General features: G+C 40.3%; 1 protein-coding gene across 1 annotated transcript in view; it reads left to right on the plus strand.

Annotated features, from left to right (window-relative positions):
• Positions 1 to 24,511, plus strand: part of Ush2a (usherin) — a 723,091-nt gene that overhangs the window by 272,452 nt on the left and 426,128 nt on the right. Inside the window, exon 21 of the mRNA XM_052200359.1 lies at positions 16,392 to 16,522. Coding sequence (XP_052056319.1) covers positions 16,392 to 16,522 — 131 coding nt within the window. The remainder of the gene's footprint in view (positions 1 to 16,391; positions 16,523 to 24,511) is intronic.

A 24,511-nucleotide genomic window follows, 5' to 3' on the forward strand; every position in this document is an offset into this window, starting at 1 on the left:
TTGAAAAACATTGCCACCACAATTCCTGTGTTTCTTCAGCCCCTTCCAAACTGGAGCTGAAGAGGCCCTGAGAAATACTGATCCTGTTGGTGAGTTAGGGCTAGCTATACTACAAAGGGAGAGGAATTGTCTAACTAGGGTAACTCAAAAATTGTGAGTTCTATCTGAACTGATGGGGTCACAGAAAAGCTTGAGAGGTATTCACCCTCCTCCAGGCAACAAAGAATAGACAACATGCTTAATAAGATACTATTATGAATATTCAAATGTGTGTGTGTGTGTGTGTGTGTGTGTGTTAAGCTGTAAGGCTCGCAGAGAGAGGCCTCTATTTCTTACCTGACAGGGCAGATGAAGGAGGCGTTTCTTTTGATCCTACAGTACAGTCAGAACCCTCCTTACACCAGCTGCCCTTAATTACAGCAGGTTTTGGGTGTGTCCCTGCAAGAGAAGGTCATGGTGGCCACCATAATTAGGGAAATGGCATCCGGGGAGATGTGCACAGGTCTCTAACAACTGTGGCCTCCTCCTCTGAACCCTTAGCATTTAGCAAATTTGCTGCTGAGTCTGTGTTTCTGGCTTAAAATATGATGTAAGGCTGGTTTCTTTCTCACCTTCATCTATTATCTCTGCCATGACTTGAAGAACTTTCAGGTTTTCTGGGTGGAATTGTCCTTCAGGTTGTTTTTTGTTGTTGTTTGTTTGTTTGTTTTTGCTTTTGGCTGAATGTTGGCAGGCCTTGCTGAAATTTTTTTTCAGGAGGTCTTTCTCCGCACACACACACACCCATCCTCCTCTGTGACATTTCTACATTGACCTATTGTATTTGTCTGGCCCGTTCATTTGTTTCTTTTCCTTTTTAAAAATGTGTTCTTCTATTTCATGTATGCAGTGCCTAATCACTGCGCCTCCTCAGGCCTGCTACATATTTCTGTGCAAGCATCCTGTATGATAGCTTTCGGTACCCTGGGTGGTGTCTGTGTACCTGGACTCCTGGGTGTTGTCTAAATTGGCAACATTCCAGCTCCTTACTCTGACTTTTATTTTGATGTATTTTTGTTTCATTTGGTTCACATCATGGCTGTTTTCTATATCAATATATTTACTCCATGTCTGAGCAATATCGAGTCTACACAATTACTGCTAAAACAAACAAACAAAAAACTTTTTATGTAATTACCACCCGGAACACTGGCAATTCAGCCTAAGGATTCCTCAAGCCACCTTTGATTGGAAAGGTGCATGGATAAGGAGAGCTACAGTGTTTGGCAGCCTTTCTCCACAGAATCTAGTTGAGCCTTGTGTAGAGCTGAGGTGTCATCAATGCTGGTGAAGATCCTGGGGTCTGCACTGCTTCTCTTGTCAGAAAAAAGTGTCCCTCTCTGGTCTGGGCAAGGCACACATTTACAGCAAGAAGGAAAAATAGCTTTCATGACCAAGGGGGTGAAAGATGGCATCGTGGCTAAAAGTATATACTTCTCTTGAGAGTTCAGTTCCCAGTCCTGGCATCAGGGAATTCACAACTGTCTGTGACTCCAGTTCTGTGCACCCTGACAGGCATCTGTAGCCATGTGCACAGATAGAATTCACACAGTTATACACAGAGCTCGACCAAAAGAAATAGCCTGACAAAAGGTAACTTAAACATGAAAAGAGTTTCTTTTTAGTTTGTTCATGATGGTGGAAAGATATAGCAGCCGGTAGGGAGAGAATGGTGGTCTTGAGTGTAGGTTGTGTGATTCCTCATGATTTTTTTTTCATTAAACAATGTTTCTGGGCACTCTATTATAATAACTGGTCCTTCAAAAGCAAACAAAGGATCATGGTAAAGTCTCTTGCTCATGAAGAGAAAAGGAAAGGAACCAGAGAAATAGAAGGATTTAGAAATAGAAGCCATAGCACCTGGATATAATGCCAGTATTTATTCACAGGGCATGATGTTATAGATTCTCCATGCATACAATTATAGCAGTTCCCAGAAGCGTTCAGGCGACTGACTGGATGCCACGGTTAGCTGAAGCTGTCACCACACCTGTCTACTAGCTATCAGATACGACCATCGGGTGTATCCATGCTTTGGCAGTTTTGTACGACAGTTACAAAGAGAATGGGTCCTATCTATACCCCCTCTTTGTAGCATTCTTTGTTTCTTTCAACAGTCTTTGAGCCCTGTACTCAGCACTGTGTGACCACTGGTTCCCCAGGAGAGCAGATGGGTTGCTTCAAAATCAGTGCTTCTGGTAGCTGTGCTTCTCTAAGACTAGATGCTCTCTGAATCTTGGCCTCATTGTCTACCTAATAGACAGTCTGTGATGGTTTGAAAGAGAAACATCCTCTATAGTCTCTGCCCAACCAGTGCTCCATCTCCAGTAGGTGATATTTTAGGGGAAAGATTTAGATGCTACAGCCATGTTGGAGAAAGTATGTCGCTGTAACCAGGTTTGAGGAGTTTAGAGATATCTGCGATTTCTAGTCTGTCTCTGTTGCATACCTGCAGTTTAAGGTGTGAGTTTCCTTAGAGATAGAATTACAAGTAGATGTGGGTACCCTGACATCAGTGCTGAGAACCAAACTAAAGTCCTCTGGAAGAGTGTTTCATTAATTAGGTTCTCTAAAGGAACCAACCTTATAGAACAGCTATATTTGGGATTGGCTTTCAAGTGGCTATCAGGCTGTGGTCTGACCATTCTAACCACAGAAAGCACAAGAATACAATAGCCCATCCACGAGGCTGGATGTCTCTGCTGGACTCCAGTACAGATCACAGTCCTGAAGAAGCAGTGAGGGTATGAGCTTGCCAGCAATACGAGGGCAAGCAGGCAAAGAGCAAAAGCTTCTTCTTCCTTGCCTTTTATGTAGGTTGCCAGCAGAAGATGTGATTCAGATCTAGCAAGCCTCTCCTGACCTCTGGGTCTTCTCTTTAAAAATTTCTCACAGTAGTTTCAAGCTCCTCCTTTGGCTTTAATTCCATATAGACAAATTGACAACTCAAAGCAGCTATCCCAAGTGCTAAGTGCTCTTAACTGTTGAACTATCTGTCTGCCCTCTCATCCTTGGACTTTCAAGGTCTACTGCACACACATGTGGGCTTACACAAATCACATTCACCTAGTGTTGCTCTTGTCTTTTAGTGCCATTTTCTGGGATCCAGTAGTGTCACTTCCCACTCTCCGTAGGCAGTGCCCATCTCTTGAATCCTTGCTACATTCAAGTACCAGGTTGACCACATGATTTAGAATGACTCTGTCCCTGAGCCTAGAGCTGGGTGACCATACCACCTACCTACCCTGGTAAAATGCTAGGTCTGTTTCACATCCAAGCTCCTATCTGCAACTCAAGACAAGTTTACTCTATGATATAAACACAGACTTCACAGAGGCCAACTGAATGTCACGGTTTTGTTCTTAAGAAAATCCTGGACCTTTGTTGTGAGAGTTCTACTTGAGGTCCTCTTGTGACAATTTCCTTGAGATGAAAGTGCTTTTGCACAAAGCCCATTGGGAACTTCAGATCCCTTGTGCAATGGATTCTGTACAGACTTGTCGTATTCAAATTAGGCCTAATGTTGAACAACATTGCCACCAACATTGAGGACAGTCGACACATGAACGTAAAATTCTTATGAAATACAAAACAATGTTGACTGCAGAGACAAAGCGTTGACATAGAATTGTGTAGTTAGATAGTTTCAGCTTCCCCCCACGGTCTAATTGATTGTTCATTGGGCTCACTCAGCCAAAAGTAGAGAGAAACTTTGTATAGACATCATTAGTTTTTCTCCATTTAGAGATTAATCATGAAGAGCTCTGGCTCTTTAATTCTGTAATTTGTATATTTAATGGGCTGCTGCAGAATCTATGACAGTAATTAGCATAGCCTGAAAACTCATTAATACGCAACAACATGATTAATGCAACATTAATGCAAACATGACTGAAGTTATTTGGGTTATGTAGTAAGAAGATTAAAGCTAAAATGTCCTGTTTGTTTTACCAGTGGTGAGTGTTACAGGGAGGGGCAAAAAAGAAAATAAAAACAGGTATCAAATTAGGAAGGAAAAAATGTGAGCAAACATGGGAATCAAGGTGAGTTTCGTTTTTCAATTAGTTGTAAAATTAAGGACATAAATATGTTTTTTACTTGTGTGGCTATTCATCCATGCCTTTATTATTATTAAAGGTGAGTCTGCACTCAACCTTTTAGCTAAATTGAGTTAACCTTTTAGCAACTTTAAATAATATTATTCTAATGTTGAAAATACCTTTTAATTATAGTAATGTTTGACCAGTTCATAGCACAATTCTGTTTTGAAACTAGTGCATATTATCAGCTGTGCCATATGTGTGAAGAATTTGTCCCTAATTATGCAAAAATTAAGTATTATATCTCTCACTATAGTCACCTTTGAAGTAGATATTTATGTTTCACATGATATTGTCATCAGACTCACACACACTAATAAAATTATTCAATATTAATTGAAAAAAACCACAATATGCAATCATTCTTTGGAAGGTTGCACACAAAAGATTGTCCTGTTCTTCATATCTTATACATATTACAGCATGCTAAAAGCCTTTCCCCTTTATTTAGTATAATGTGCTTTGTATTAAAACTATCTGCATCGAATGTGGGCTTAGTGAAATTTTTTCCCAATCTGTAGGTTGCGGATATGTCTTATTGACCATGTCCTTTGCCTTACAGAAGCTTTCCAGTTTCATGAGGTCCCATTTATCAATTCTTCATGTTAGAGCCTGAGTCATTGGAGTTCTGTTTAGGAAATTTTCTACTTTGTCAATGAGTTTAAGGCTCTTTCCCACTCTCTCTTCTGTTAGACCCAGTGCATCATTGATCCACTTGGACTTGAGCTCTTTGCATGATACAAAATAAAAGTCTATTTTCATTTTCCTACATACAGACAGCCAGTTAGAACAGCACCATTTATTGAAGATGTTTTCTTTTTTTCATTGTATATTTTTGGCTCCTTTGTCAAAGATCAAGTGTCCATAAGTATGTGGTTTTAATTCTGGGTCTTCACTTCTATTCCATTGATCAACATGTCTGTCTCGGTACCAATACCTCAACGTTTTTATCACTATTGCTCTGTAGTTTATCTTGAGATCAGGGAAGGTGATTCCCCTAGCTGTTCTTTTATTGTTAAGACTTGTTTTCACTATTCTGGGTTTTTTGCCTTCCCAGATGAATTTGAGGATTGCTCTTTCCATGTCTTTGAAGAATTGTATTGGTATTTTAATGGAAATTGCATTGCCTTTGGTAGGATGGCCATTTTTACAATGTTAATTCTGCTAACCCCACATCAGATAGAGGGCTAATATACAAAATACATAAAGAACTCAAGAAGGTAACCACCCAAAATCCAAACAACCCAATCAACAAATAGGGTATAGAAGTAAACTGAGAATTCACAACAAAAGAATCTTGAATGGCTGAGAAGCACCTAAAGAAATGTTCTAAGTCCTTAGTGATCAGAGACTAAGGGTTGCAAATCAAAACAACCCTGAGATTCCACCTTACACCAATCAGAATGGCTAAGATCAAAACTTCAGATCACAGCACATGTTGACAAGGATGTGGAGAAAGAGGAACACTCCTCCATTGCTGGTGAGATTGCAAACTGGTACAACCACTCTGGAAATCAATCTGGATGTTCCTCGGAAAACCTGGAAATAGAACTATCTGAAGACCCAGCAATACCATTCTTGGAAATACACCCAAAAGATGCCCACCATGTCACAGGGGCATGTGTTCCACTATGTTCATAGTGACCTTGTTTGTGATAGCCAGAAGCTGGAAACAACCCAGATGTCCCACATCATAAAAATGGATACAGAAAATGTGGTTCATTTACACAATGGAATACTACTCAGCTATTAAGAATGAGGACATCCTGCGTTTTTCAGGCAAATTATGGAACTAGAAAATATCATCCTGAGTGAGGTAACTCAGACTCAAAAGGACATGCATGGTATTTACTCACTAATAAGTGGATATTAGCCAAATAAAAAGTACAGAATACCCAAGATACAGTCCACAGAACTCAAAAAGGTCAACAAGCTGAAGCTCCCAAGTGAGACTGAGAAAATAAAGCAATCATAAGGGGAGATGGATGGAGAAGGAAAGGGGATAGGGTGGGAGGGGAGAGGGTAACATGGTAACATGATCTGGTATAGGATGGGGGAAAAGGACTGAAGCCCTGAGGGCCAGCAGAAAGAATAGAAACAGGCAACCTCAGGAATTAGGAGGTTGGGGGACCCTCCAGAATGTGCCAGAGACCTAGGAGATGAGAGACTCTCAAGACTCAAAGAGAGGAACCTTAGATGAAATGCCCTAAAGTGGGACAGGGAACTTGTAGAGCCCACCTCCAGCAGAAAGACAGGGCATTAAGTGAGGGATGGGGTTGCTATCCACAGTCAAAACATTGACCCATAATTGTTCCTGCTTGAAAGAACTTCGGGGATGAGAATGGAGAGGAGCCTGAGGAAAAGGAGGTCCAGAGACAGACCCAAAGTAGAATTCAGCTCAAGGGGAGGTCCCAAGGCCTGTCACTATTACTGAGGCTATGGAGTGCTCACAAAAAGGGATCTATCATGACTGCCCTCTGAAAGACCCAACAAACAGCTGAGTCAGATGTAGATATTTGCACCCAACCAATGAACAGAAGCTGCTGGCCCCTATGGTTGAATTAGGGAAAGGCTGGAAAAAGCTGAGGAGTAAGACAACCCTGTAGGTAGACTAGCAGTCTCAATTAACCTGGGACCCAAGATCTCTCAGACTGGGCCATCAACCAGGGAGCATACATCAGCTGATATGAGGCCCCAACACATACACAGCAGAGGATTGCCAGGTATAGGTCCAGTCAGAGAAGACACACCTAACCCTCAGGAAACTGGAGGTCCAAGGGAGTTTAGACATCTGGTGGGGTCAGGGAACAGTCAGAAGGTGGACCAGGAGGGGAATAAAATCTGGAATGTAAAAAACCAAAAGATTAAATAAAATTAAAATTTAAGAAAAACTATCTGTAACTCTAAAGATCGTTCTCATTCTTAGAATCAAGTGTCAAATCATTTCTAATATCCGAACCTAAATGTCCATCTTCAGGTCTAACACACAACATGCATGGAAGAGTGAAGCATTATTTATCTGTGTTTTGTTTTTTAATTCTAAATCTACATTGGGAGAATATTTGTGACTTTTTTTAACTAAAAAATATCAAGTATTGGTTCTTGCTGAGCCTCAAGAAAGAAAGCTAAGTCTGTCTTGGTGTTCATACTTGGTAATGACCTTGCTCAGTAGCATGTAGGATAAAAGCCCTTTCCAACCTAGGGATCTCAACAGACTGACAACCAAACTGACCACCATGGGACAAAGCATGTAGGTACAAGTTGCTACCAAGAGAGGGCGCTCTTACAGACTTGTGAAAGAACCCTGGGCCCAGGGGCTTCACTCTGGCTCTCAGATCCTGTTTTTTTTTTTTTTTTTTTTTTTTTTTTTTTTTTTTTTTTTTTTTTTTTTTTTTTTTAGTTTTTCCTTTTATTTTTATTTTTTTTTTTATTCGATATAATTTATTTACATTTCAAATGATTTCCCCTTTTCTAGCCCCCCCCCACTCCCCGAAAGTCCCGCAAGCCCCCTTCTCTTCCCCTGTCCTCCCTCCTACCCCTTCCCACTTCCCCGTTCTGGTTTTGCTGAATACTGTTTCACTGAGTCTTTCCAGAACCAGGGGCCACTCCTCCTTTCTTCTTGTACCTCATTTGATGTGTGGATTATGTTTTGGGTATTCCAGTTTTCTAGGTTAATATCCACTTATTAGTGAGTGCATACCATGATTCACCTTTTGAGTCTGGGTTACCTCACTTAGTATGATATTCTCTCCTGTTTTTAAGAACCTCACTGAGTGAATTTCCATGTCAGTAAGATTGTTCCAAGGACTGGATATAGACTATTCCAGCTAAGCCAAGTACTCCTTTCATATGTGGAGTTAAAGTAGTAGAACTTTAAAGCGGCATATTCTGAATCTGCATTGTTTTGGAAAACGGGTCTGTGTGTGAAGTCTGTGGAATATTTGACTAGTCAACTGATGCTCTTAGAGCTGAACAACTATACTCTTCAGAAAGATGCCAGCTTTTAATTTATTTCAAGAAACACAGATTAAACTACACCATTTAGAAAGCCATTTGTTGGTCTTGTAGCCACTGTTGTGGTTTTAGTTGACTGGAAGCCTAATTAGTAAGACCATTACCCAATTGAGTTAATAGCGATCCCTGAATTGTTTATAGGTGGAATGTTGAAGGCATCTCATATGAATAGACTTTCTTTGGATAATTCATGTAAGATCATCCCAGCTAGAGGAATGGAACAGCATCTACTAGCCACAGAGTACCTCACGCTGTCCCTTATTTCTTCTGTGCATGGATGAAGTGAGCATCCTTTCTGCAATATGATCAGGTAGCTTAAAGAGTGGCTGGCAGGGTAAGCAGGGTCATGTAGTCATGGGTGGGACCACAACATGTCGGCTTTCCCAGGTTGTGGATGGAAATCAAATAGTGGGATGTTTGCTACACAGTTCAGAGTTAAAGTTCCCAGCCCCCAGTAAAAGGCTGGATATGGCTGCGTGCGCTCCTTTAACCTCAATGCTATGAGCAGAGAAGACAGATTGGTTGGTAGGCTTGCTGGCCACTAGCCTCACGTTAAGTTCTCAGTGAATAAGGTAGAACAAGATACAAGAAACCTTCATCTGCTTCTGCAACATGCACAGGCATAGGCACATTTACACATGTATACACCGCCACCACTCACCTCCATCCCTCACACACACACACACACAGATACCCTCCTGTTATCATGCCTTCCCTACCACGATGAAATGTAACCCTTCAAGCTGTAGGTGAACTATGCTTCAAGTGGTGTCTTGTCAGGCATTTGATCACAACAACAACAACAAAAAAACCAAATCCAATCATTCTGCTCATGTTTTAATTACCACAACTAAATCTTAGACACAACAGAGTCCCAAAACAATTTAAAAGTGGAGTCTATTGTATATCAAATGAAGTATGTGTACCTGTTAAGATGATTTAGATTGGGTATATGTATTATCTATGCAAGGTTGTTGAAACTCTATAACTGTAAGATATTGGCAAAAACATTCTAATTACAAATGTGATACTTTAAATTATATAGTCATGTGAAATCTTGACTTTATATCAGTAACTACATAGAAATCATGGGAAAGTAAACTGAAGAGCAAGAAATTTATACGTATCTATATTGATACAGACATTTCTCTGTGGATATATAATGCAAATGTAGATGAATATTTACATATTAGAATATATGTATCTAGGTTGACTTATGAGTAGATAGGTAAGCATGTACGGATAGCAATCTGTCTCTCTTTCTCTGTATGTCTATTTAACTAAAATGTGACTTTATCTAAAGTTCCATCACATTGCTTATAGTTTTTCAATTATAATTCAGCTACCATTGTTCTCAACCATCTGAACTATTTTCCATGGCTCCTGGTGATGTTTTAGAGCTCTGGAGCTCTTGGTTGCTCTTGATAATCATGTGTGCACTGATGACCACCACTGCAGGGGCATCTTCTGTCCTTATGTTTGTCCCTTTGCCTAAAAGACTTCTTGTCCTTCAGGAAAGATCAGGAGATGGAATCTTTCCCGTGGCAGACCTGGCATGCCTGACTGGCCCTTCTTTTACTTTTCACCGTAACTTTTCAAATGAGCTTTAAAGATCATTTCAGTCATGTTTTGTTCTGCCTCCATTTCCCAAAACAGCAACTCAAGAAACAGACATTGAAATAAGGAAAAAAAAGTAGAAACAGTTATGTAATACCAAAACAGTGATTGGCAAGGTCACTGTCATCATCCCACCTACAAGGTCAGAAACTTTGTCAGTTTTCCCCATGTCGCAACAATAAATCAGGTTTCTCAATTTCATTGTTGATATTGTTCTGAAGAATACAGAAGTGAGATATAGTGTTTGAAGAGGATGGGAAAAAGCACACTCTTCTAGAAAGTCCACAGGTATCTCAAAGGAAGAATGTCTTAGGGTTGTAATGCTGTGAACAGACACCATGACCAATACAACTCTTACAAGGACAACATTCAATTGGATCTGGCTTACAGGTTCAAAGGTTCAGTGCATTATCATTAAGGCAGGAACATGGGAGAATCCAGGCAGGCATGGTGCAGGCAAAGCTGAGAGTTCCACTTCTTAATCTGAAGGCTGCTAGCAGAATACTGGCTTCCAGCAGCAGGATGAGGGTCTTAAGCCCACACCCACATTGACATACCTACTCCAACAAGGTCACATCTTCTAATAGTGCCACTCCCTGGGCCAAGCATATACAAACCATCATGAAAATCACAAAACCCTATTCTAAATAGCATGTTTACACTAAAATAATTTCAGTACATGCACACTATATAATTTCATTGAACTCATCAGTAACAAATCTGAAAAGATCTGATCTTTAACATACAGGATTTTGTTTATAAAAAGAAAAGCATAAATTATTTTAATGTTAATATAAAAAGTGAATGAGTTGAGATAAAATTATATAAGCTAGCCTTGACCATCAGTTCAGTGCATCCTTATTGAGAAGCTGAATTTTTGTCCACTAAGGAACAGAGAAAAAGAACAAATTGTCATATATAAGAAATATTATGAGAACAAAATGTTCTACAAAGCTGTGTTTATGGAACAGAATCTAAGCACATAGAATGACTCAGGACAAAGTATTAGCATGCTAAAAATAGAATTTTCCCCAGGATTAAACATTTATTTAGCAAATATTTTGAGGACTCTGTTTTATGCCAGCCACTGTTCAAGGTGTTCAAGATGTAGGAGTAAATAAAACAAAGTTCCTGCAGTGTCTGATGCTTTCTGAGGACATCTTAAGACAGTCAGAGGAAAACAACAAACTAGCTAAAACTCACGCTGTCTGACCAAACAAATGAATGAATGAATGAATAAATAAATTAATAAAGTGTTAAATGGCTATAATCTGTAACAAACAAGCAGATCAGATCCTTTGTATAGAAAGAATACTTAAAATCAACAATAAAAACAATAACTTCATTGTGCTGGCCCCATAGGCTCCTATATTTGAAGGCTTCGTCATCAGGGAGTGGTACTACTTAAGAGGATTAGGAGGAAGTGTGTTACTAGGGGCAGGCTTTGAGGTTTCAGAAGCTCAAGGTAGGTCCCGTGACTCTTTCTGTCCTCCTACTGCCTTGTATCCTATTGCAGTAACTCTTAGTCTACCTGCATGCCTTCATGCTCCCAACCATGGCAATAAGAAACCAAACCTCTGAAACTGTAAGCCAGCCCTAACTCAAAGTTTTCCTTTATAAGTGTTGCTGTGGTCATGGTTTCTCTTCACAGCAATAGACCACTGACTAAAACACCATATATCTCAAAATATGGTAAAGCTTCATCCTACTGAGGAGAGGAGCTAATCTATGAGAGAAGCTCAAATTCAGCATTCATCCTAGAAATGCAAATTAAAAAGCAGAATAAGATTCTATGGCCTAACCCATCTGATCCTCATTGGTCTCTCCTGTAAATGCCAAGCCTGGATTTCTGTGAACGTTCAAACTGCTGAAGCTGACAGGGGTTGTAAAGCGATGAAATATGGCAAAGAAGCAAAGCAATTTGAAAAGCCTCTTGTCGTGAACTAAGAAATGAATCGGTGGTTACCTTTTAAGGGATGAAGCTGTGGAGGGGGGGTAATGAGTGAGGAAGGCCGTGTCTTGGCCAGAGATGGAGAAGGGAAGGAAGAGGGTGGGGATCGCAGTGGTTAGAGCAGTCCTGGGGAACAGGGTGTCTGAAAAAACAGAGTGAAGCATGAGATGGTAAACTGCATGCCTCTGAAAAATTACAATCATAATTCCATGAACTGGACAGACTGGAGAAAGAAAGGATATATAGCAGGACGTGAGAGGTACTATGTAGGCTAGAGAATAAGGCCAGGAGCCTGGGCCAGCAGGAGAAGGAGAAGGAAGCAAGGATGGGATTGGAATTGTTTTAGTGGGATCACTCTACCAATATTATGTTATATATGTACATGTGTGTGCAGCTACTGTAGGATATAAATTTACAAAATGATTCACCATTTGGTGTTGGTTTTATATATATGCATACAGACATACACAATGTATGCTGTGTGTATATGCCCTGTGTGAGTAAGAATATGCATCTACGTATGTGTGGCTATGAGTATAAATGCATATGTATGCTGTATGAGTGTATGCTTGAGAAGTGTTAGTGTGAATGTGTGTGTATATGAATGATGGAGTCACAAAAACAAAGGAAACCAGCTGGGAGAGAGATTTCCACAATCAAGGACAAAGGGGAGAGTACTTTGGGGCACGTGATAACATACGCATGTAACAGGTTCTTACATAATATGTAGAAATAGCAATAGAGAGATTTTAAAACTGGGCAGAGAAATTCATATACAATTTTAAAACAATATCAATATTAATGGCTAATACATTTAAATTTTGTTGCCACTAATAATATAAAAATTAGACAAAAAGAACATCGAGTTATAGTGTTCTGAAATATTCCTTTTTCAGAATGTAGGGGCAACAGACATTCACACCAAAAAGTGCGTGCAGATGGGAAGCTTTCCATTTCTGAGGCAATGAACTTACAAAATGACTCAGCATTTGCTGTTGGTTAGCTTTTCTATTGTAGCATGTAGAAAAGCAGGGTAATTAGCATGGTATAGATTGTTTCCACACAACCACACCCCTTGGCATTCAGTACTCAAATAGAGAAAGACGTGTGCTTGGCCTCCAGAAACTCAGGATCAGGTCCTCAATTTCCTGCTTCTCAAATCATAGATGCCACTTTTGCCTGGCCTTGGATATGTACAAATGGGACCTCGCAGATATTCTCTCCTTCATGCTGTCTGTGTTTTGCACAACAGTATTAGCCAATACTGGTGTTTGGTGAGGTCATGGACCCTTGAGGAGAACCTAGTGTTAGCATGTTCCTTTAGCAACATGATTCTCAACTGCTGCGTTCTGCAGATAAGTGAACTGCTAGCCCCCAATAGAGCTAGAATTTACACCCCAGCTACCTGTTTATGAATTTGACATCTGTCTAGTATTATACTAGTATTATACTGAAATATGTGTTTTAGTTCATATATTTTCTTGCATGTTATGCATGTATAAAATATATAATATATAACATATTACCAATATATTATATATTAATCCAATCAAATATATTTGTGTATACATAATCACTGGACATATTTGCTGATACATGTCCTACTAGCCTAGAGCAGTGGCCACTGAAATTTGGTTCCTTAAATTTATTTCCCAAATGAATGTGTACATTTAGAGACAACACAAGCACTCTATCATTTCTCTTCTGTAAATACTGATGTTGAAATTAAGCTAATTTCTTGCCTTGAAACAGTGCAGGTCTCCATTTTATGAGGTGGAAAGTTACTATTCTCTCTGCTGCCTGTTTGAGTCAGTACTGTAGCTTCACACTGTTGTCTACAGTAAAGCTGTCGGGATACTCAATTGGCAGGCATCCACAATTGTCTTGCTCTTGGACCAGAGGTGGAAACACATTCATAAGGCAGAGTGAAGGGAGGGGAGGGGACACTCTGAAACACAGTTGCAATCAAACCCTCTGCCCTCACCAGGGACTTCATATCTGCATTCATTCTGTTGGCCAGTGAAAGTCACATGGCTAAGCCTAAGTCAACACTTGGGGATCTGTAAATAAGTGACTTCCATTGGGGAAAAGAGGGTGTTAATTATCTTGAATAATTGTGCATTTAACCATTCTATCTCATTGTAAATTCAATAACGTTTTCTTTATTTCACACATCCATCAAACTGTTATTATGTTTATATTTACATATATTTATTTGTGAGTTTAGTTCATTTAAATAATTGATTACACAAAGTAAGCATTTGGCTCAAATGCCAGGATTTGTCTATCTGCAGAGTCATAGTAATCTAACTATTAAGAACTATTAAGAACTTTAATAGAATTGTAAGATTTCAGTTTCCTACTATGTAGAGTCCAGCTCACACATCTTAATCGTGGGTTCTCTGGAAGGAGAGATGGGTAAGGAACAGGCTGCAAGAGAAAACACATGGAGAGACACAAAACACATGGCTTCTGGTTTAAGTCTCCATCTTTAATTATAATGCCTCTCTTCCAAGAAACAAAGGCAGACCAAGCCCCTCCCCTGAAGGCTGGAAACCGGTTCTTCTTGTTCTTCAGGAGGTGGGTGGTCAGGTTGCTGGCTGCTATTCTTGAGAGCAGTGGGCAGGGGGAGGTCACACTACTATAGTCTAGGAGAAAGAAATTCACTTTCTGTCTATCTTGGCAACATGGAGAATAAAGATGTCGAGATTTGAGAGAGATGTGGCTGACGATGTCAAATCAAGTTGTCTTCCTTGCCTTACGTTTTCCTGTTATGCAAGAATCTTACCTCTCTGCACAGATTTACATATTTGTTGGTCTAAAACACATTTCTTTGTTCTAGAAGGTTTGCACATTTACTGTTTTGGGGGAAACACATGCATTTGTACACTCACCAAATGGTATGTAATAATTAAAATATTCTTAAATGCATCTTAACTATTTAAATATTCCCATAATCCTTGGGTATTTTTTCCTTTCACCAAATTTCTCAAGCTACAATCAACAATAGTGGACTGAGGTTGAATGACTGTTCCTCCCACCCTGGCTTCTATTGTCTCCTGGTACAGAGATGACATTCTGCCCATTAGGAGACAGCCAGTGCAGTCCTTTCCTTTCTTGAATTACAGCTATTTTTATTCAATGCCCTTGAGCTATTTAGCTTGGAATTTTCACCATAGTATTTGAGAGGGAAGGAAAGATCAAAAACTGCTGGTCAAGCTGAGCCTCTCTTCTCCCTTCTCCTCACCTAAAATCTCAATATAGTTATGAAATACACCTGTGCATGATGTTAAAGAATAGAATGGGAAGATGGGGCAGACTGGATGACTGAGACGGTTAAAATGAACCAAAGCTCAGTTTCTGCCAGCTTGACACAGCCTAGAATATGTAGTCATCTGAGAATTGATAGACTCTTAGTGTCTCACTTGATAGATTTGCCAGATCAGACTGGCAGTGGACATTATCTAGAGATGGTAGACAAGATTACTTTGATGGTTAATAGATGTCAGAGGACCCAGCTCACTGTGGGTGGCAGCAATCCCTGGGCAGGTGGTCCTGGGCTGTGTCAGAACCACGAATCACTAAGGAGCCTAGGAGCGAGCCAGCAAACAGCTAGATCCATCATCATTCCTGCTCTAAGCCCCTGCTCCTGCTCCAGTTCCTCCCTTGACTTCCCTAGGATTAAAACCTGTAAATTTAAACAAATGCCCTCCTGTAAATTGCTTTTGGCCATGGTGTTTAGTATCTGTCATAGCAACAGAATGAAGCTAACCCCAACCCATGTAGGTCCTTCAGTTATTAGCCCAGCCTAAAGGGAGATTTTTTTTAAAGTGTTTATAATCCTGGCCTATTGTGTATTTCTGCTCGAATCAGAATTCATTCATTATTTATTATTGTGTTTTAGCTTTTGTTTGATTTTCAGGTACACTGCTGATCTCTTTATTTTTGCTCTGCTAATTTTATATTTCCAGTGGATGTTCCAGATCTGACTGTGACAGTTAGATGTCTTTGCTAGTTCTAGCACCTTAAGTGAAACGCCCTCTACAAAGGAAGGTCTCCACATCTGTACTACGTAGGTGGGATTCCAAGACTAGAGATAGGAGCTAGCAGTGCATGTGAGAGGAGTATTGCAGACCAATTTCTGAGAGGAGAGCTGGCTGAGAGTCTCCAGGCTCCCACGCTAGCTGACTCAATCCCTTAGCTCCAACAGGCCGGCTCATCCACATCTTTCTGTTTTAGCATCTATTGTTAAATTTATTTTTTCATTTTCATAGTATTTAAACAATATCCTTTAGGCTTTTTCATTTACATCAACAACTCATTTAGTTTTAGGACCTTCAGGTAATATTTTCAAACTGAGGTGGTTAGGTAGCCAGTTTGGGAGCTGACAGAATGACTTTTTAGACACATGATTTTTGGACACATTTAAACTTCATTTTATACTTATTAATAGGATTAAACATAACAGGTAACGTAAGTTCCAAGTTCTACTTAGCCTTTAACAGGGATATATTTAAACCCATTGACTAGGGCTATCCTGACACATTGCTGTATATAATTTCCTGACTATATTCACTACATCATAAATAATAATGAAAGTGAAAGCACGTTTATCGGGAAGAGTCAAGGGAACGGCAGCCCTGACTAAGCGGTGCCATTTCCATCTCCAGGTATCAAGGCCAGCTTCCGGACACGGGTGCCTGAAGGGCTGATCCTCCTGGCACTGTCCCCTGATGACCAGGAAGAGTATTTCGCCCTTCAGTTGAAGAATGGCCGTCCTTCCTTTCTTTACAATCCCCAGGTAAATCACTAGCCATGATGGTTGGCATTTTTGTGACTGTCAGGTGGATGCCAGGTACTAAGGTAAGTACACAAATGCTCATAGAAAATCCTCATCTGAGACCTTCCAGGGCTTCCAGAAGACATTGTGCCCTATCTACAGAGTTTCTCAGCCTTCTTCATGCAGTGACCCTCATGTTGTGGTGACCCTGACCATAAAATTATTTCATGGCTACTTCCTAATTGTAATTTTGCCACTGTTATGAATCGGAATGTAAATATCTGATAAGTGACCCCCCCAAGGAGTCACAACCCATAGGTTGGGAGCCACAGATCCACATCCTACCAATGAGGAAAATGAAAATTACAAAAAAAAGGGATATGACTGCCCACAGTCCAAATAGCAGAGCTCTCTCCCAACCACATCTATTCTAGGAAGCTACGTGCTTAAAATTAGTATGCTACTTTATGATGGTTTAAAATGTGTAGCTACAGTGGTGTGTGCCTGGGATCCTGTCCTTCACCAGGCTGGGGCTCAAGGACTGCTGTGTAAGGGAGGCCAACCTTGGTGCATAGTAAATTCCAGGCCAACCTGGGCTACAGGGTGAGACCTTGACACCAAAATAAACCAACAAATTATTTAAAATAAATCTGAACAGATTTTCTTTTTCTTAGGAGAATTAATGACGACTTTGTTTTATTCCGGGCCTGTGTTCTTCTCTCTTCCCTTTCTTTCACCCTTTGCTATTTTACTTAAGTAGTTAATGACTTAACTAGCAAATATATAAGTGATAATTAAGTACTGTTTAACTTCATGTTTGAGATGCAGACAGTTTTAAAATTTAATATGGTCAATTATTATGGGAAACAATGTAGAAAGAATGTAATGAAATCGTTAATTTAAAATATTCTGTGAATATTTAGAAAGATGTTTGAGATCACATGAGCATAAAATGGAAGCTTTGGTCAGAGTGGTCAGTCGCCTCAGGAAGTTCTAGTGGCCATTAGACATTAGGCAGCGCATCCGGCCTGTGAGTGATTTTTGTGAGGAAGAAGACTATTTGCTCTCCATTTGTTTACGTCTTCCCTCTAAAACCGGTGACTGAAGTTATGAACAATATTTCTATATATTTTATGTGATATTACCAAAACTGGTGGGGCTTCTCCATGCAGTGTTCAAGGTATAGTTAGGATCCTGGACTAAGAACTGTGGGGAGGGCCTCAGATTCTGGCAACCTGGAAATCTGGTGGCCTCGGGGGGGAGAAAGAGGGCTTGAACACTCAGTGAGCTTCCAGAGAGAACCAGGACTGAGACACCCAGGGAACTTCCCGGAGAACCAGAATGTAGACACCCAGAAACCCTGTGGGAGGAACCCAGGCGTGGATACCCAGTGGCCTAAGGAGTGAGAGGCCCAAGGATCCTGCCAGGCTCAAAAGGCAGGTGGGAGTTTCCTGCTTAGTGACACCAAGATGCCTGCAAAGGTTGCTTCATGCTGTCTTCAAAGTGGCCTGATTGGTCCTGAGCTTGGGAATTAGATGACCTTTGTGACAAGGACCACTGGATGCCCCACCCTTTTTAGAACTACAGCTTCTAATTGGATGCCAGGAGAGAGAGAAACTAAGCAGATAAATAGCATCCCCAGGAGACCCAATAGCTAGAGAGACAGAAGCTGCAGCTGTCATGGGAGGCAAGGCAGATGGTAGCTGTAGACAGAAATCAGCACACTAAAGTTGGTTCAATTACAGAGCTGAAAACAATATTTTTTTCCTTTAAACACTTTAAGGAGATTAATTAGAGGAGATATTTTTGAGGCCTACGATGGTAAAACATAAAGTTGGCGAAAGTTCCAGAACAAGAAGAAAAAGGAGAAATGAAATTAAAAATAATATTACACTTAAAAAAGTCTGTGTTGATAAAAGGCCTATTTAAATTTATCGAAAAGCCCCAGCAAATCCCAGCCAGAATTCAGCAGGCAATCCCTGTGCCAGGCACACAATTTCTCTACCCAGAGTTCTGCATGTCTGAACCCAACCATGGACACGTCAATGAGGTGGGCACCCTTACCCACCATTTCCTGGGGGAGCATTCTGAACCACAAGTAGATTTCCACCAATGTTGCCTAGTTACTACGTGGCAGATTTTAAAACCATGCAGCCTAGGTCTAAAGCCAGGGAGTCACTCCTGTAAGTTGGGGAGAGACTGAGGCAAGAAAGTTACCAAGAGTTCAAAGTCAGTGAAGGTTTTATGGGACTCTTTCTTCTCAAAGGAATGTAGCAAGCATCAAGATGTCTCCAGGAAGGGTTAACATTCCTCCAGGGCATCAACAAACAAGGATGCTGCTGAATATTCAGAAACTTAGGACCAAGAATGGCTTCAGTACTGTATGGAAGAGGACTGTGCCAGTTAAAGCACATGAACTGAAGGTGAAAAGCATCTAAAATATCCCAAAGAGAAGCCAGGATAAAGGAGAAACCTCACTGTGTTATCTTAACCCTGAGTGCCTGGAGAGTGTGTAACTAATGATGGGTTTTACAGGCAGAGACCATCTTGGATATGGAAGAGCATTAAAGCCAGGGGGAAATGAAGACCATAGCGAAGCAAAATGAAAAAAAAAAATCAACAAATAAAATTAGCTGTCAGGGACTAGAGGTCTGAAGAGAAAGCTCTATAATGCGCCTGCTTAGCATAGGAGGTGGTTAGGAACTCTATTATCCCGATGCCAATATTCCGTAAGATAAAAGAATGATCATTAAATAAAAAGTTTTCAGAAAATACACAGATAAACACCGCCAGATTGTAAAAGCCCACAAACATCAGAGGAAAGCAGTGGAAGCAAGCAGCAGGTGCAGGAGGAAGGACATCAGAGAGGCCAGGAAGCCTGGCTCTGCCCTGCGCTTCCTTACCTGGGGATATCTGAGAGGCCGCTGGACCAAAGCCTTGGCCATTACAGCACCTACCCCAGAGGCTCTAACATGGGCAGAGAGGCTCTGTTTAGGGATTCGAAGTTCATCCTTGAAACCACCACTTCAGTCAAATGCCATTGGTATCCTAAGTTAGACCAACTGTTTTAGACCATGTGATAGAAGCGGTGCTGATTGCAGTTATGTTTGTGTTTTCTGTACAACTTGATTAAGAACTTATAGGGCCGAGGATAGTTCAGTAAGTCAAAGAACATGATGCACAAATTCAGGGCCTGAGCTTGAATCCCCAGCACACACATGCAAAACTAGTGTGGTGGGAGCCACTAGGCAGGCAGGTGGCTCCTATATGTGCATCAGCCAGCCAGTCTAGCAGAATCTCTGCACTCCAGGTTCAGTGAGAGACTGTCTCAAAACAGAAGGTAGAGGGTAATTGAGGAGGATGATATGTACTTTGACCTATGGCATCCACACCACATGCACATGCACACATATGTATGTATACTCACACAAGCACATGTATGCAACACACATGTACACATGCACATATGCTCAAATAAACACATGTATGCAATATACACATACACATGAACATCCATACTCATATAAGCACACATATGCAACATACATGTGCATATGCACACACACACCAAAAACTTTAAAAAGATAAAACTTGAATAAGCCTCTAGAATTAGGCTCACATGTGCACATGCACACATACACAAGCACATCAATGCAACAAACAAACAAATGCATACACACACACATACACAAACACATTTGCAACACACATGTGCACATGTATAGAAAACTTAGAAAAAGGGAACTCAAATCAGGTTCTGGGATTAGGCTCTGTGACACAAACATGAAAAAGTGACAACCCACAGTCCCAGGAACCACAAGCAGCCTTCCCAGACTAAGAGTTTTGTAAAAAATGCATGCATAGACACACCCACATCCTTAAACATATGAGGCAAAGCATTAGGAGAATCAAAACTGTATGACTCCAGATCTGAATGTCAACACCCATCTCTTTTTATGTGAGTCCTGCTCTTTTAAAACTCTAGGGTCCTTGAAGACTGCAGGGGATGAAGGGACAAAACAATGCCACTCCTCACTCAGCCACATGACTGTCAAGATGCTGATGGTGCACACTGCAAGGAAGCTCTTTGGAGTCCCATCAGATATACAGGCTGGTTCAAGTCACAGTGCAGAGAACACTGCCCATCACTTCTGCTCTGTTGACCTTCTCTTACCTAGCTGACCCTGCCAACCCCTTCCCAGCTCTTCCACCACTGCCTGCCCTATACAACATCATCCCAAAGTGTCTATTGCATGGGCAGATACTGCCCAAATACTAAGAAAACCATGCTAGTAAAAGTAGGAAGCCGGGTGGAGAAAGCAGGGCTCTGCAATGCCAGGTAAGCACACATCTGTCAGGAATAATCATCGGTCCACACAAGGCAAAAGCTGTCTGTTTTCAGCACACTGACAATTCACTTACTTTTGAAAAAGTAAGGAATTGGTTGAGCAGGCTTGCCTCGGGTGTATTGGAGGAGATATAATCAGATATATTATACTAAATGCTCCTGGGCCAGGAGGCAGTGAGCAGCAGCCAGCAGGGGCTGTCCCTGCCCCCACCTCTAAGGAATTTAGAGCTAATGCAGGTTAACTGGACATGTCAGCTAACTGCATAATGAAGACAATGCTTATTTTTAGACAAGTATTGAAACTGCCAAATAGAGAAAAATGTGAACAGTCTCTACTTGTTTGTTCTCACGTTGGGATAAGAAACTAAAGATAGATTCCTGTGCAACTCGAGAGATAGCCCACATTTAAAGAAGTAAATGCATTTGTTTTGTGCACCTGATATTGCCATTATAATTATGTGCATTTTATGTACTTTGAGCCATCACTGTAAGTCATTATTTTCCTTTTCTCTGTAAATTAAGACAAGGTTGCCTGGTGAACTCTGTATTGTTCCTACCCCAATGGTAATTACGTGCTTAATGTGTTTTTCTTATTGGACTGTCACTGTTTTATCCCTAGCCCAATCCTTAGAAAATGTAGATGCAGGCTAAACACCTCTGACAGGTTATCTGGTTAAATGTTAGGTAATTGTGACTGAAACTATACCATAGTTAAATCAGATCATCTGTTTTCTGAGATGAAATTTCTGACTTTTAATGAACCTGTAGTGACATCTTAGTAGTGATTTTACTTTGTTTACTAGATGCTTTAACTTGTCCCAGAATAAGCTTTGATGGAGACTTTTAATTGATTCTTCCTACATACATTCACAGTAATTTAATTTTGAATTTGGAAAATGACATATTTCAGGGACTTTAAGTCACTGTCTACAACAAGAAATAACTTCATATTCTCTCCAATGTTTTGAGTTTTAAAATGTCTTAATAACCCTGAAAGCTGAATTGCTTGAATAGCTGTAAATCCTCCACAGAGGGAGCCATACATCTAAAACCTACTTAGCTGTTCCTCTGTGTGTCCAGTATGTCCCACTGGGTAAATATGGAGGGAGAAGAAAAGAGATTCTTGGTGATAGTTAGAACTGGGAATGTGTATCTCAGGAACTTTATGCTGGGAATAATTGTTAAGAGGTAAAAGGGAGGGATAGGAGAGAGGGTTCATCAGTTAAGAGCACACACTGTTCTTACAGAAGACCCACGTTCTGTCCCCAGCACCAGCATCTGGTAACTCACAACCACCTGTAACTCCAGTTACAGGGAGACCTGATGCCTCTGGCCTCTGCAGGAAGCTGTAATCTCTCTCTCTCTCTCTCTCTCTCTCTCTCTCTCTCTCTCTCTCTCTCTCTCTCTTTCTCTCTCTCTGCTCTAGTCTTTTGTTTGTCTACTTCAATTTTGCAGAGACTGGGTGAGGTGGTATTTTACTGCCCAACTTTCACCTAATTTGTCCCTTTGGTATTCTGTACTCAGTTGTGTTCACAGAAAATACACAGAACAAGACAAGGAACCCTTGAAAATCAAACTTTAAAATCATTCTGACCAGACTATAATTGCTACACCCAATGTTTTCCATGAGCAACACCAAATCCTATTGTAGATTTATTATTATGGGGATATTGGCATCCTCATCGAAGAATGCTCTGCAAAGTTCCTCTAAGACTTGAATCAAGTTTGGCTCACTCTGCTGCAGGATACCTCAGTGGGTCTGCAACCAATCGATATAATTTCTGATGGCGAGAACTCTCCCATGCTCCAGATTATTGCCAAACAAAATGTGTAGAGCCTCTGCCTCAGACACCTGATCTTTAAAATGCAGAACCGTTTGTAACAATTTTAACGCTAACTAAGTACACTTTGATGAGACAGCGTTTAATAAAATGCTCATTAATTTCATCATTAGCAAGGGTATGCTCAGAAGTAAGCCAGTTTCTTATGTCACACCCAATTAGCATCCCATGCTGGTAATCCCATTAGTATTGTTGAATTCACTAATGGAAAAACTAATGGGCATAGTACCAGGGCACATTAATTGGGCACGACACCAGTTCTGGTTTTAATTATTAAACTACGATAATGAAATGTGTGTTTGTAAAATATTAAAATGTTGAAATAGATTTGAAGAAAATAAAAGAATAGGTGGAAAGAAACTGAGAAAGGAAAAGAGTCTAGGATTAGAGATAACTTTAGAAAAGATCATGTGCCCCACTGCCCAGGTTATCTGCATAAGTTGGGATGTTGCCCATGTAAGAAGGAACTACTTGTACTAGTGGGAAATTGAAAGCCCTTTTTAGTTGGTTTTTTGTTTTGCCTTTTTAATATTAGTAACATAAGTTTCTCTCTATCATGTGTGTTGCCAAGTATGCTATGAGGCTTCACAAAGGTTAATTAAATGTATAGAATGGGCATAGTCTTTCTTTAGGGAAATATAAACAGAAATATTTTCTGTAAGAAACTACAGTTAATGCCTTGTGCCTGGCCATGTAAATCTACTACATGAGAGAATTTTCTAGATTTTTCTCTTAGGAAAAACAATTGACTAAGATTGTTAGCATTTGATGGAACATTCTAGGTTGTTAAAAAATTGTTTGCATTTTGTAAGTGTCAGTGTGTGCCTGCAGGAATCTGTATATCTTGTGTGTACAGTAACTGAAGAGGCCGGAAGAGGGTGCAGAAGCCTGCAGAACTAGAGTTACAGATGGTCACCAAGTGCCACTGCATGCTGAAAATCAAAACCATGTCTTCTGCAAGAGCAGCTGGTTGCGGTCTTAGCCCAAGCTCTTCAGCCCTGATTCAAGATTATATATATATATATATATAATTTAAACCAATCTTGTGTGTACAAGTTTGTATTTGATTTTATTCATAAATCAATCTCAAAATTAAATTTATCTTCCTTAGGTTTGGAGGGACCTGTTTTCTTAGTCACGATGGTAAATGTTGGCCAACAGCGATAGAGTTTCTTGTGTGGCCTCTTGTTTGCATCTCACGCTCCTGTGCTAGTCTATCTGCTGTCTTTCTTCTCTTCTTCTCGTCCTTGCCTACTTCATTAATCTTCCCTCTTGATTTCTGCCATTCACTCTCATCATACTCAAAAACTCATTTTCACTGTATTATTATGACCATACCAGAGCGATGTGTTAGATTTTTACACTGTAAATCAATGAATACCAAACTTAACTCCACACCTACGTTCAAAAAAATAATTACTCACTTTAGCATGGGTCACCTCCCATCCTCTCTTTCAGTGCACATTATGAAATTATCCATGAAGAGAAACTTCCTTATGCTTGCTTATCCTTAGAATAAACTTCCATAGCTTTTCCCAATTTTAAATTCTTCACTTCCTCTTTACAATTTTCCATGAGCAATAAAATATCAGTATAAGTACCCAAAATACAAGTGCCTCTATAAAAATGTCTGGTCTGGAGCCTTTTATTCATATTTGGTCACCTTGGTTTTCAGACAGGATGGTTGTGGGCGATTAGTAGATGCCAACTTGTGTGTTGAGTATTTGGAAGAGTGGCTGCTTTGTATTAGGATCATAATGTGAAATCTGTTAACTGGTTTAAAACATATGTATGTCAGTAATATCTAAGTGTGAGCACTCA

This window comes from Apodemus sylvaticus, chromosome 12, assembly GCF_947179515.1.
Source record: "Apodemus sylvaticus chromosome 12, mApoSyl1.1, whole genome shotgun sequence".
NCBI classification, from domain to species: domain Eukaryota; kingdom Metazoa; phylum Chordata; class Mammalia; order Rodentia; family Muridae; genus Apodemus; species Apodemus sylvaticus.